The following is a 14,407-nucleotide window of genomic DNA, read 5'->3' as shown; positions in this document are numbered from 1 at the left end:
CTACCATGGCAGAGAGAGAGAGAGAGAGAGAGAAGGGGGGGGGGGCTGAGAGATTAGATTTGGTTGTGGTGGTATGCTCAGGTGTTAATTAAATCATTGCAGTAACGAGAGACATGACCTCAAGTAGATTAGTCTGTTCCTAATTCAAACTCTTTATGAAATGACAGAGGCGGCTAGAAAGTGCAATATACAAGAACTTTACGATATCATATCTTGACCCACACTGAAATACAATTGGCAAAGATGTGATGATAATTTTTCAAATCACAATATAATAACTCTTTATGAAATGACAGAGGCGGCTAGAAAGTGCAATATACAAGAACTTTACGATATCATATCTTGACCCACACTGAAATACAATTGGCAAAGATGTGATGATAATTTTTCAAATCACAATATAATACTTCAATCAATAAAAACTAAAAAGTACGTTATATCTATTTAAAAAAAATTAAAAAAAGTTTCTACACCGATAGTATGCATAGCTTCCAGTAAGGAAGATATCTCTAGTCGTCCTAATAAACTTCTGGAAGCTGGATACTTCATAAATTCTGCTGAAAGCTAGCTGCAAATACAATTCTATTCAGGAGAATCCACATACGAATAGGTTGAATCAACTCTTCAATTTCATAGGGGGGTTTCTGCACAAATATAGACTCTGCTTCTTGCATCTATATTCAAATACACGGAGTCTGACACTGTCATTTACCCCCATCCTTCTTCTTGCTCGATTGGTTTCATTTCATCTCATATCCCACCGTGAGTTTAGACATTAATCAATCCAGATCTATCATGCTGCTCCTCTCGCTATGACACCTCGAACCCAAAACACACCAAATAATAGGGAATACAGCAGCCTTTATTGATGATAAACAGATCATGGATTCTGGCTGCATTATTAAAGCTTAATTTGAGTATGTGTAAAGACAATTCATTGCTGGAAGAGTTTTTTAACAGTCTTTTTTAAGTAAAAAAGGAGATAAGTCTTTCAAAAGAAACTTACATGAAAGACATATTTCCAAAATCTTCTTCATGAACGTAAATAAAAAAATTAAAACAAGTACACAACCTGCATCCAGTGATTTCATGCTTTATTTGTATATTTTTTAAATTTAGAGAGGAGGTATGATTTGATTTTCAAGGAGTTGATATAATTTAATTTCAACCAGTCTTTTTGTAAGATCTTTTTGTGACTCAGTGTTTGCTTTTTGCATGTTTTAAATTTGGACAAACTTCTATATCGTAACATATGACAAACAGAATATAATGATGTTATACTATTAAAAAACATTTAAGATATAATTGGAAGGACAAAATGTGCCATAATTTCGATGTTAGGATGTTTAAAAGAATTTACTCACCATTTTTTCGAGGGCGGCTTCATCTTCTATCTGTTCAATGGGCGCCATGCTGACGTCTTTCAAATTTGAATTCTGTCAAAACATAAATAAAATTGAGAAGAATTAATTATATGACTACAATTATACATAAATAAAGGCACAAATGGAGTTATACAAACAACAGGAGACATATGTTATGGAAGATTACAAGATTAAAGTTAAAGGAGTTCAGGAAATAAAAGAAAGGAGCATAGGTAATAATACATGAATACAGATTCAAATGAATTGACAGGTAGAGGGATAGCTTGCTGTACAATGGAATGTTAGTCTCAATCTTCCTCTCGCTGCCCCCCCCCCCCCCCCCCTCTCTCTCTCTCTCTCTCTATCTCTCTCTTCCCTGCCATCCTTTTTTTATTCTATTTTGTCTTTCTCTCTATCTCTTTTTAACTCTATTCCATTTCCTTCTCTTCCCTCCCCTCCCACTTGATAATCATACTTATCAAGCACTCCACACAATCCTGCATTTTATAGATGATGTGGTCTAAAAACCACCAAAATAATACCATTAGGACAAGATCTTATGACAATGTCAAACAGACTGTCAAAGGCCTCAGACCTGTGAACTTCTCAACAAAAGTAAAAATGAGAACAATTAACAAATGTATTTAATGAGTCCCATTCATAAGGAGCATGAATATTCAACTAAATTCAACACCATAATTCTGAAACAAAACAAAAGTGTCCAGAAGAAATACCTTCTACTCATACTGGAGCGAATGCCTTGTCAACAGTTCCTGGCATCAGGCTTTTGAAGTAGCCCAGTAAAATGCCTTCACATACCATCTTAGATCTAATGTTCTTAATGGGGATGACGATGATGTATGAGGGCAGAGAATCAAAATGTACCACCCCTTCTCCCCCTCCTCTCCCCCTCCTATCAAACATTTAGCCAGTTGGGGATGTACTTTGACCTGATACCACAAGTATCTCTCTATAATTAAACTGGTATGAATTCAAATTTAGAAAGTGCCCAAGTGTATTTGGGAGGAGAAAGTTGAGACGTTTAAAAAGAATTACATCAATTTTGAAGGTCTAATTGTTAATCAGAACATTTCATTATCTATACTCTATATACCCTATATACTCTCTCATTTGTATAATAATGAAAAACAAAATAATAAAGCATATCAAGTGTATTATGATATAAATTATTTGACCGTTTTGTTTTTCTTTTTTGTTTGTTCGAAAATACTCAAAGGAAATCTGTAGCATCGTAAGAGGGCGACATGTATTACTTGCAAGTTTGTTCATTCAACCAGTATAAAACAATTTACAATGAAAATACAATATACAATATACAATTGTTTTATACTGGTTGAATATCAATTACTATATGCTTGTGTAAAATGTGTACATCAGTAATTTTCATCTCTCTGACATTTCTCTTTTTGTATCACTTTCTTTCTCTTGATGTCTGTCTGTGTCCATGTCCGTTGATCACGGCCACCTCCCTCCCCCCAAAAAAATATCTATCTTTCCCTCTCCTCCTTCTCTCCATACATTTTGCCCCCCCTCTCTCTCTCTCTCTCTCTCTCTCCCCCCCCCCCTTTTACCTCTGTCTGTCTCTTCCATCCCTTTTCTTTTTCTCCATCTTCCTCTCTCTCTCTCTCTCTCTCTTTCCCTCCTTCCACCTTTTCTCTCCCTCCACCTTGTTCCTCCCTTCCTTCCTTCCCTCTGTTCTCACCTTTCTTCCCTCCCACATGTCTAGAGTGTTATTAATGTGTTTCATTGACACTGGTTATCACTGCTAATTAACATGTTCAGGTCAGATAGGCCCAGCATGATATGTACAGAACAGCAGGCTAAGATCATCTAGCCTCCCCTCAAAGCTTTTTGACATGTTTCAAAACATGCTAGAGGTAATCAGCAAAAGATTGGCTAAGAGCTAGAAGGGTGTTAACTCTAAATGAGTTTAACACCCTTCTGGCTCTCAGAGGTAACAAATGACCTATCAAATATATGTCCATGTGTTCCACCATAATGATGGTACTAGTGCCATGCAGCATTAATTCATTTGATCACATCTTGATAATGATAATTAAATTAAGATCCATAACAACATGATTATGTGTGCATCCAACCTTATGTAGTTACCAAACCTAAATATCGCTTCAAATATTACTGGACTAGTTTTCAACCATTCTATCTTTGTACTTGATAGTTGATACAAACATCACTTTATGATATCAAGGTTTATGATTTATCACCAGATTATGAATTTCAAAGATGAAAAAATGTAGTCCTTTATTAAAAAAACAAATTTAAATTTAAATAAACTGTAAAAAGTGTTTCGCGATTTGTTAGAACAAAGAACGAAACACTTTTTTTAGGCCTAACTATTTAAAAGATGTCTTACAATACACCTTAGGACAAAAGTAAAACAAACTCCTTAGTACCAGAATATAATTTTTAAAGAAACTTAATATTTCTTGGAAGAAAGCAATGTACTTACATCCAGTCAACATTTTGACCACCAAATAGCAATGTCACATTGTAAACATTCAAATAAAAACCACATGGTGAAGCATAAAAAACAACAAGCATGGCCCAACAAATATTTGGCCTGTATCGCCTAGTATAGTCCCACAAGTGAGTTCTTGATGGTGGTAGGAGAGTGAAGATACTGGTCTTTTTAATACAATGACCTTAAATAGACTGATAGAGCGTCTGAAGTTAATAAGAGAGGGACAGAAACCCCAACATGGGGGGTGGTTACGCTCCATATTCATAAACCATTAAGCTTGTATGATTGAAGAGACACAATAGATGGAGTACTGCAATTATGATGCAGAAGGGAGAAAAGCGGTAATAAATAGACATTGAGAGAGAGAGGGAGAGAGAGGGAGGGAGAGATGGAAGAGAGAGAGAGAGAGAGAGAAGGGGAGGGAGAGATGGAAGAGAGAGAGAGAAAGAGGGAGAGAGGGAGAGAGAGAGGGGGAGGGAGAGATGGAAGAGAGAGAGAGAGAGAGAGAGAGAGAGAGAGAAGGGGAGGGAGAGATGGAAGAGAGAGAGAGAGAGAGAGAAGGGAGGGAGAGATGGAAGAGAGAGAGAGAGAGAGAGAGAGGGAGAGATGGAAGAGAGAGAGAGAGGGAGGGATGGAAGAGAGAGAGAGAGAGAGAGAGAGAGAGAGATGGAAGAGAGAGAGAGAGAGAGAGAGAGATGGAAGAGAGAGAGAGAGAGAGAGAGATGGAAGAGAGAGAGAGAGAGATGGAAGAGAGAGAGAGAGAGAGAGATGGAAGAGAGAGAGAGAGAGAGATGGAAGAGAGAGAGAGAGAGAGAGAGAGATGGAAGAGAGGGAAGAGAGAGAGAGAGAGAGAGAGAGAGATGGAAGAGAGAGAGAGAGAGAGAGAGAGGGGGAGAGATGGAAAGAGAGAGAGAGAGAGAGAGGGAGGAGAGAGAGAGAGGAAGAGGAAGAGAGAGAGAGAGAGAGAGAGAGAGGAAGAGAGAGAGAGAGAGAGAGAGAGAGAGGGGGAGAGATGGAAAAGAGAGAGAGAGAGAGAGAGAGGGAGGGAGAGAGAGAGAGGAAGAGGGAGAGAGAGAGAGAGAGAGAGAGAGAGGGAAGAGAGAGAGAGGGAGGGAGAGATGGAAGAGAGGGAAGAGAGGGAGAGAGAGTAGTATGCTTCTAGGCTTTTACTGATACACCCTATTTCATTTTCCAACAATTTGTTTTTAAATGTTATTACATGCACTTTGTTTCACATATTTAAGTTGATCTTTTATATGTACATTGTAAATGTTTATAACATGTTTTTAAAAGTTGTTTATACTGAATTTGAAATAAATGGATCAATCAATCAATATAGGCATTTTAGGGAAATAAAAGTGAAATGTACAAACAATGACATATAATGGGGGGGGGGGGGGTAGAAAGAGATAACATGTACAAAATGAGGACCCTTGAAGATTCTAAGACCACTATAACCCACTCCCCACATATTGCATTTTTAGGACAACTACCCCTTAGAATATTACCCGTCAGAAAAATACCGTTCAGAATCACCCCCTAAGGGATTACTCCATGCAGTCAGCTGTAAAATAAAACTACCCAAAACCCATTCTCACCAAATGCATTGTCTAACAATAAGCTGAAGACGTTTGCTTCAAACTCATAACGTACAGCTGAGCATTACATTGTTCAATATATTCACATCTTACTAAGATGAGTGATGATATGGCTGTAGTTCAGTCCAACTTCATTTAATAGGTCTATGTTTTAACATTAATGTACATGAAATGGCAGCTTCCATTTTTGAAATGCAATGATAATCAATACATCTATAATAATATTCATCAATGTATTAGGTAGCTGAGGGAATTATAGTAGCACAAAAAAAATGCATCCGGAATCCAAAAGGCATAATGGTGGTTAGTGATGTTTTTGACACTTCTCAAAGTCTAGGTAACATGAAAGAGGCAGTACTTGTATTTACCAGTTTCCTATCTTAATGATGTAGTACTACCTCTATTTTGCATTCCGGATACATCTTCTGGTGTCACTGCATTTCGCTTAACTACCTTATGTAAGCACTGATCAAAGACATTTTGAGGCACTTAACTCTATGCGTGACTGTTATATAGTCGAGACCAGCCTTAAAATGTAACATAACCTCATAGTTGCTCCTTATGTCACTATACAAAACCTCAAAGACAGTACCCTGGGGTAGTTTCCAAGAAAAGCATCCAGGCTAAAGGTTAAGAGACTAGCTAAAGTAGTTACTTGGAAAGTCACTGACACCCCATTGTATGAAGTATCCATCTGTCTCTCATCCTCTCTCTTCCCTTCTTGTACCCCCCTCTCTCTCTCTCTCTCTCTCTTCCATTTTCTCCACCCTTCTCTCAATTCATCTCTTTCTCCCCTCCCCTCCCACTATCTCTCCCTCTTCCCCCCTCTATCCACCTCCCTCTCTTTCTATCTCTTGTAGATTTCTCTAATGTTATGATTGGTGTCTAATATACCATAAGATATTTGACCATATGCTTAAAGCAAACCACTAACCTCAACTTAATATGTTTGTTTTTCTTCACTTGATTCTTACTCTAACACACAGGAGGTGCCAAGCAAAAATTGGAATCCTAAAGAGCTGATTTTGTTTACACTGCTCAGTCTCCAACTTTAAATGAATTTTGTCACATAGTCAAGTGAATGTTTGAAAGGAATGAAAATTGATACAAGTACAATCAACATTCCAGACTCATATTTGTCACAATAAACTTTGAGATTGTAAAGTCATTTTTTTTTGGGGGGGGGGGGGTGGGGGGGGGGGGGGCAAAATCATATTTTGGCGTCTTGAAAAGTAATCTAGGTGTGGTGTGAATGTGTCTTATTATAGTTATTCTATACTCAAATCCGAACTTGATTTGAAATAAGCAAAACTCAAGCATCTCTTTTATGCATTCAGGGGGGGGGGAGTAATATAAGGATAATATTATCTCTTGAGAGACAGAAGGGCTTAACTCTGTGTAAAAGTATACAAATAAACACCCTTCTAACTCTCAGCAGACAACTTGTATCTACAGCTAAAGTCATCTTGGGAATCTGCCATCAGAAAAGGAAAACATTTTATGACCCTACTCAAACCATATCTTACAAACAATCCAAGAGCTATCATCCTAACAAAAACAGAGCAACACAGCAGCCATTGCTGAACTTCCATTCTTAACTTCTCTTGGACGTCATCAGGCTGTGATGTCAAATAAAAGTAAACAAATATACTTTTATTAGATAGCATGACTCATGCAGGTATAAACATCTAACAGTACACAGCCATGTATCTTCCAGAGCTACAAGGCACGCATATAGATCATTGCTATACCTTCACCTATCCCTAATCTCAGAGAGGTAATCGGAGAGCGGCCATTTTGCCCTGCCAAGTATTCACCCCCTCTACAAACCATCCATCAAACCTTGGTCACGGCTGGTAGCTAAACCTCATCTTTGTCTGACATGATGATAACATGTTAACAGGACACTAATGATTGGACATGGAGTACATGAGCTTCTAAGTGCTACTAATATACTGGAAACATTTTGATGAGTCCTCATCAGGAAGGCCTGAAAAACAAGATTTATAAAAGGATAGATAAATAATACAGAATGGTTATGCCTAGTTGCCTACCACTGTTAACAATGTTAAACAGTGTCCAGACTAAAAGATGTGTAGATGAAGTCTCAGACGGTCAATACATTAGGCCCCCCCCCCCCCCCCCCCTCCCATGGAAGATCTGCAAATACAGCTGAAATGGGTTGATATTTTAATCTCAAATTTGTTAATGTCTGTTTTTTAAATCTAATTACAGCAATAAAAACTAAAAAACAAACACAATTTGAATTTTTGGAAGTGTACATTCCCTGGCCAGGCAACAGTTTGTGTCCTTCTACTGAGCACAAAATTATCTGATCTTTTATCTTACTTTCCTAAGCATTCCTTTTACTAATATCTGTTGGATTTATTTAATATATCTTGAGTGTATAATGTTTCCAGTAGATCGTAAAAGAGATTAAAAACATTATAACTTAACAGATTCACTCACATTTAGTAACTGTTTTCAAGGATTTGTTCCACAACACAAATCAAGGTGTTTTTTTAATGAATGACAGGATTCTTAAAGAGCACATTTCTTTGAATCTGCCTCCACGTATTTATCATTAGTGGGTCAGACTGCTTCAAATCTAAACCCATATAACATCCATCCAGGTACACAGTAGTCAATACATGATTGGATGAGATGGAGGTGCAACTCCAATCTATGTAGATGACATTTGATGTGATGGGGGGTTGCCCGCCTTGTCACTCCTGATAGCTCCGCGTGTTCGGAATCCATGGCATTTACCTCTCAGCTCACAACCCCTAACCTTCTCCATGGAGAGTGTGTGTAAAACTATGCTTTATCTCAGTCACAGTGTGGCCAATTCGCATTGCAGAGTTTGACCTAGCGTGAGCTAAGGGTTTCAGTTGTAAAACATGATATGTTTACATTTTGTAGCATCATTTCCTGTTCTTGCAGAGCAGAATTGTCGTTAAATCTAAGGGAATTTAGAATTTCACTATTTAGTGTCTATGGAGTATGACCTCAGAGTTGAATATATCTATTCTTTATGAAACATGTTTACAGTAGAAGGATATGCACATGCAATTAAAGTCCATCCATAAAGATTTGCATGGGAGAAAAGGGTAATTCTTTAACATGATTATGCAGAACTTCATGTATTATTGACAAATCTGAAATAAATCCATCAGGCTAACAATCAGTACAATTAGCATTATATAAACCCAGCAACACCCTGCATGCTATATCACTCAATCAAAGACAAACTAGAAAAACCAAGAAAATTATGAGACAAGTTTATAGAACACTGATATATCTGATTTACATCACAGATGAGATGTTTATACATCGTCATAGCAACTGGTGAATAATGCATTGTAAGAAATAGGAGTCAGTATTCTATCAATTCAAAGCTCTTACAAATATAACACTGACATCATTTACGACTTGCCTAGTCCAAAACTTTGTTGAATGTAAACAATGGGTGCCATTTGGAGGAAGTGGTATCTGAAAGGTATGATGGATTTATAATAGTATATCTTTAAGAAAGAACCAGCTGCTCCTGAATGTATTATCAACAGTCCTCTTGACTTTTATAACCCAATATATGAGAATATATATTTTTTGGTAACTAAAGATAATTCATTTATTTTGAAACAGAATACAAGATATTGTCATATATTTGAAAGGTCACCTTTCTTAATCAGTTTTACACTTTATAGCCTTGAAAGATGATAAATATCCTGTAGAAAATGGTACCTAAGAAATATTACCAACATAACTATACAATAAACACACTGGTTAAAGAAAAGCTAACATCATTGGTTAATAACATCTGAATGTTCCCTCAGTTATACTCATCCTTGTTATTTCTAAATACAGGAATCTAAATCCCATGCTCCAGGTAAAATTCCCATGCTCTATATATAATCTGACATTGAATAGCAGGTTGATGACTATCGTCCATGATTGAGTCTGATATAGCAAACAACCAACGAGTCCCCGCCCGTTAAGGGCTGGGTCTGCATGTCAGCCAATTCAATCTAGATCTATGATGTGAGGGAAACTGTCTGGGAGAATTGTCATGTGTTTAACTCATCATCACAAACTATCCCTCATCAGGCTGATCTGACATTGATGGTCTCTCCACATCCACCGATAGCTGGAATAGTTTCAAAACTTCTGCTTAACCCCTTGAATACCAAGTCTGGGATCAGTCAAGTTGAATACCATTGGTATCGCATTGAACATGGTAGTGAAAGTGTTAATTGGTTAATCCTTTAGACTCATTTGCGATCTCTTCACTTTCCAGTGTCCCAAAGGAGGTAGGAGCTCCCAAGACATAAATGAACTAGGGGGTGTTTCACAAAGATCCTTAGTTGAACTTATCTCTAAGTTGGACTTAACAATTATAAAAAGCCGTTAGCATCTATGAAAATATTTTGAAAGGCATAAAATGTTGATTCAAATCATTCATATTTTGTATTATCAACAAGATTTCACGTTCTTGATGTGGAACTTATAAAAAGTCTAAAATACTTGAAATTTTGCTTTTGAATATATTGATTTTAAGACTACAAATGGCTCTCCATAATGTTTAAGTCCAACTTAGAGTTAATTTTGACTTAGGATCTTTGTGAAACACCCCCTTGTCTATTTCTTCATGGTTAGAAGTTTAATGGAAGGTTATGTACATAAAATCAAATATTTGTAATTAATGGAATATACCCACGTACCCATGCATTGAAGGGAAAAAAAGTCCTATCTCTGAACAAACGTTTTCTTGCCCAACATAGCAATAAAGGATGCTTCAGGGTAGAATTTGCATTAGGACAGACCCTAGGATCATGGTGATTAAGTTCACTTTTCCCCTGCCAGGCAAAAAAATGATAACATTCATAGAAAACAAACGGCAGTAATTGGATGATTTTTATTAATTTTGTGTACATACAATTTCGCTGTGTAAATACACTTCATACATGACTATTCTTTAGTGTAGAACTTGTGTCAGTGTAATGAATGCCTTGCCTTCACTCTGGAGGCATCAGCTATGATAACCCAGTGGGACTATGAAGAGATCATGCTGAGATGGCACAAATGTCTAGGGGCCCAGCATTCTACAAGATGCTGTCATGTAGCACCAATTTGGTTAAGTAGAGTATTGTAGCACAGCACAGGTCATCTGTTTGGTGCCAGAAGGGTGTTAACTTGTGTACTTTAATACATTGTTAATGCCCTTCTAGCTCTGAACAGACACGCTTGTGGTTAAAGTGTCCGATGCGTTAAGTCTACCATAACATAAGTACCAAATTAATATAATAATTAAAACTACCTTTTATATAAAATCCAACAGTCATCATTCTATTACTATTTATTTCATATCATATGCAGTAAAAAAATCAGTTCCATTCAGCAACAACATATATGGGTGGATATAGCTGTCTCTCTCTCTCTCTCTCTCTCCCTCCCTCCATCTCTCTTTCTCTCTCTCTCTCTCTCCCTCCATCTCTCTCTCTCTCTCTCTCTCTTTCTCTCTCTCTCTCTCTCTCTCTCTCCCTCCCTCCATCTCTCTCTCTCTCTCTCTCTCCCCCTCTTTCTCTTCTTCATAAGATATGAACCTACTTGATACATTCTGCTGGTCCTATGTCCCTATGTTTCATATACATAACCTCCAGCCCTGGTGTCCACAGTTTACAATGTTTTTCTACCCTAACCCTAACCCTAACCTTGACCTAACCCCAATTTTTACCCTACCCCAACTTTTATCCTACCCCAACTTTCACCCTACCCCAACTTTCACCCTACCCCAACTTTCACCCTACCCCAACTGTTACCCTACCCCTAAACATGAAACATAAACATGTTGGGAAACATTAGGATAAATCACTCAGTCACAAAACCCTTACAGACACTTTTTACTAGAGTTTTCTAATAATTGAAATATGATATATTATCACTGGTCTAAGGAACTGACGCATATATATCTTGTACTTCATCTATGCATGTACATTAGGTCACAAAACCAGTAAGGATATAATAAGTATATGATTACACTGAGTGATTTAAAGTTGGGTGTTAGTGTTAGTGTTTAGAGCAGTCAAGAGCTCTTAAATCAGGCGAACAATTTGGTGATGAAATTAAAGCCCGATACCGATATCAATATCGATAGCTTGACACTAACACCAAACTGGAGGTCAACATATGCTTAACCCTTAGGGGCTGGTGTTAGTGAATAGGACATTTGTATATAAAATATTAACACCATTCACAAAGGTCGGTTCAGCAGACAACAATTTTGCAAAATCGATAACACTAACTACCGCAAGTTGATGATATTCAGAGGCCAAAGCCTGCACACCAGCTGATTTCCATTTTGGTGTTTAGGGCTGGTGTTAGTGTACACTATCACCAGCCCTAAACACCGGACTTGAAATCACTCACTGTATTCATCCAGAAATGTACTACCATCATTGACATGAAGGCAGGTCCACAATGTTATATTCATGGTTAAAACAGACAGGCTTGTTGACTACATTCCAATGGCTGGAGAAAGGTAAAAGTCATGTCTCTGATCCTTAGCTATGCACAAGTGCATTTGCGGCCTAGGGTGAGATAGCAGTTGTGTCTCTCAGATAAAACAGCTGATCTTTAGGCCATGCACTCACTGTTGTTATCACTGGAATCAAAGAATGCACAGCTTCTTTCATACTTAGATGTGTGTGGGTGGGTGGATAGGTTAAGCATGTTCACACTTTAGAACTATGCAGCAATTATATTAACAAATAACCTTTCCCCTTTTGTCTTCTAACTCTCTCTCTCTCTCTCTCTATCTCTCTCTCTCTCTCTCTGCCTTTCTATCTCCCCTCTTCCTCTTCTCCATCTTTAACTTCTCCCCTCCATCCCTTGTTCCTTCCTTTGTGATAGATATAGACAAAGATGATAATAATAATCACCAATTTTCAAGCTACTAATAGCATCTAAAATTACAACAATTCTGTCAATTATTTCACTTTTTCCTCAAATGCTGAATTTTCTGCTAGAAGATTTAACTTACCAAACAGCGTTTACAGAAAGAGGGGGGGGGGGGGGGCACTACAAGAAATCCCTTCCCCATTCTTTCCTTATCAAGAAATTCAAGTTTGCTATCAAACATATTCATGGAATCCAGTAAAACAGCAAACATGTGTGAACGACACATTCCACTACTTACAACAGAAAAGCACATTGAGGAATCCCAACCATGCTAAAGGGTCTTATCTACACGACTTGATGACAGTCATCATGTCATCTGCTTATAGAGACAGAAGGGCATTAACTCATATATCTTAACACAGATTGAAGACCCTTCTGGCACTGAACAGACAACATACAGTCATTGCTGCCAGTGTCATGCATACCAAACAACATTCCACTAGACGGCTAAATTGACATAATGGTTATGAATGGTTCGTTCATATCTTACCAAGATAAAGAATGAAGAAGGAAATCAAATTATTTGACAAGAGAAAGAGACTGACATGTTTCAAGCTGGTGTTAACGGTTCATTTTGCCATGTCCCTCACATGCAACAAAGTTAAACTAAGCACCTAAATTCATTCAATACACAATAATCACTGGCTCCCCATATTATATCAAACTTGATTATGATTATAATAAATATACACAAGTGCAATTGTCAAGTGAAAGACTACAGGATCAACGTTGAATTCCACTTAATTACTTTTTATCTATTGCTTATGAAACTATGTATAAATCAAGGCTCTAATGCAAACTTCTGCACTGTATGTTGAATGTATCTGGTAATAAACATCTAATAATACCACAGCAACCATGTACACATGAACACTACCCTTTTTGGAATAATCTCTCATGAAATGAACAAAAAGTAACCTGAAGTTGATTTTGGGCATACTTTGCTCCAGTTTCTTTGGGAAACCATTGATGGCTCATGGTAGCATCATAGTTCTCATAAATAGTATCATATCATAACAAAATAAAATGCTTGTCACTCCTATGGAAACTAAAGGTGTGAGGCAGTATATTTGAGAATGTATGAAATTACATGTGTGTGCCTATTTACATCGAGGAACCTTTGGAAAATCTACATTACATTTTAAAACCCATGTTAAGTTTACAAAGTTTGGAAGTGATAAAGAATACAATTAATCATGACCCATTTTCCTGTGACCGCTAGTGTACACAGCCTTTAAAGAGGTTACTATCATTATATCTCACACCTCATACCACATGTGACCAGCACCTCGGACCCGCCACCTCTCAGCTCTACCAACAGCACCAAGAATGCTATGATGTCAAGACTGACGTCAATGTAGCAGAAGATTCTCTCCCTGGTAGTACCATTGTGAGCAAGAGATGGGAGGGGATTGAACAGGGTGTGTACAAAAGTAAAGGGATCTTCTCTGACTGGTAACATCATTGTGTGGGGGAGATGGGAGAGGTATGGTAAACAGTGAAAAGGAAGGGGAACTGGAATTAAGGTCATATTGATTCTGTCTTCAGTAGGCCTACTAATGCCTTTATCGGATCTGTTTATCTCTCTTCTTCCCTGCTGTATATCTCTGATAATATGCGACCTGTTTTAGATTTGACCATACAAGAAAAAGTTTGCAAGAGGGGATCTTCACCTACTTTTATAAACTATCAATAACAAATATCATATCTAGTTCAAGTTAAATTAGCTCATAGATTTCTCATTCACTAACATCCATCTACCTCTCCCTTCATTTTAGTTTGCATCCCAATCTTCAACTGGGGACATCCATGCATGTTTACACTTTTTGTTTGGATCCCAGATTCCAGCTAAGGGCATTTTTGTTGTTCTGTATGTTATCTTATCCTGATTACATATCTCAACACGTTGAGTACATTAGAAGGACATAGGCACATCCACATTCCTACAAAGGTATTAACAGTTGAAGAGTTATAACACTTCTATA

The 14,407-nt window shown here is 37.5% G+C and overlaps 1 protein-coding gene across 1 annotated transcript in view; it reads right to left on the bottom strand.

The window, feature by feature from the left end:
• LOC756222 (serine-rich adhesin for platelets) overlaps positions 1–14,407 on the bottom strand; it is a 101,110-nt gene that overhangs the window by 19,454 nt on the left and 67,249 nt on the right. The window contains exon 14 of the mRNA XM_030992517.1: positions 1,365–1,436. Within this exon, the coding sequence (XP_030848377.1) occupies positions 1,365–1,436 (72 nt within the window). The remainder of the gene's footprint in view (positions 1–1,364; positions 1,437–14,407) is intronic.

This window comes from Strongylocentrotus purpuratus, unplaced genomic scaffold, assembly GCF_000002235.5.
Source record: "Strongylocentrotus purpuratus isolate Spur 01 unplaced genomic scaffold, Spur_5.0 spur5_scaffold_2, whole genome shotgun sequence".
NCBI classification, from domain to species: Eukaryota; Metazoa; Echinodermata; class Echinoidea; order Camarodonta; family Strongylocentrotidae; genus Strongylocentrotus; species Strongylocentrotus purpuratus.
This window is presented reverse-complemented; position numbering and strand designations above follow the sequence as displayed.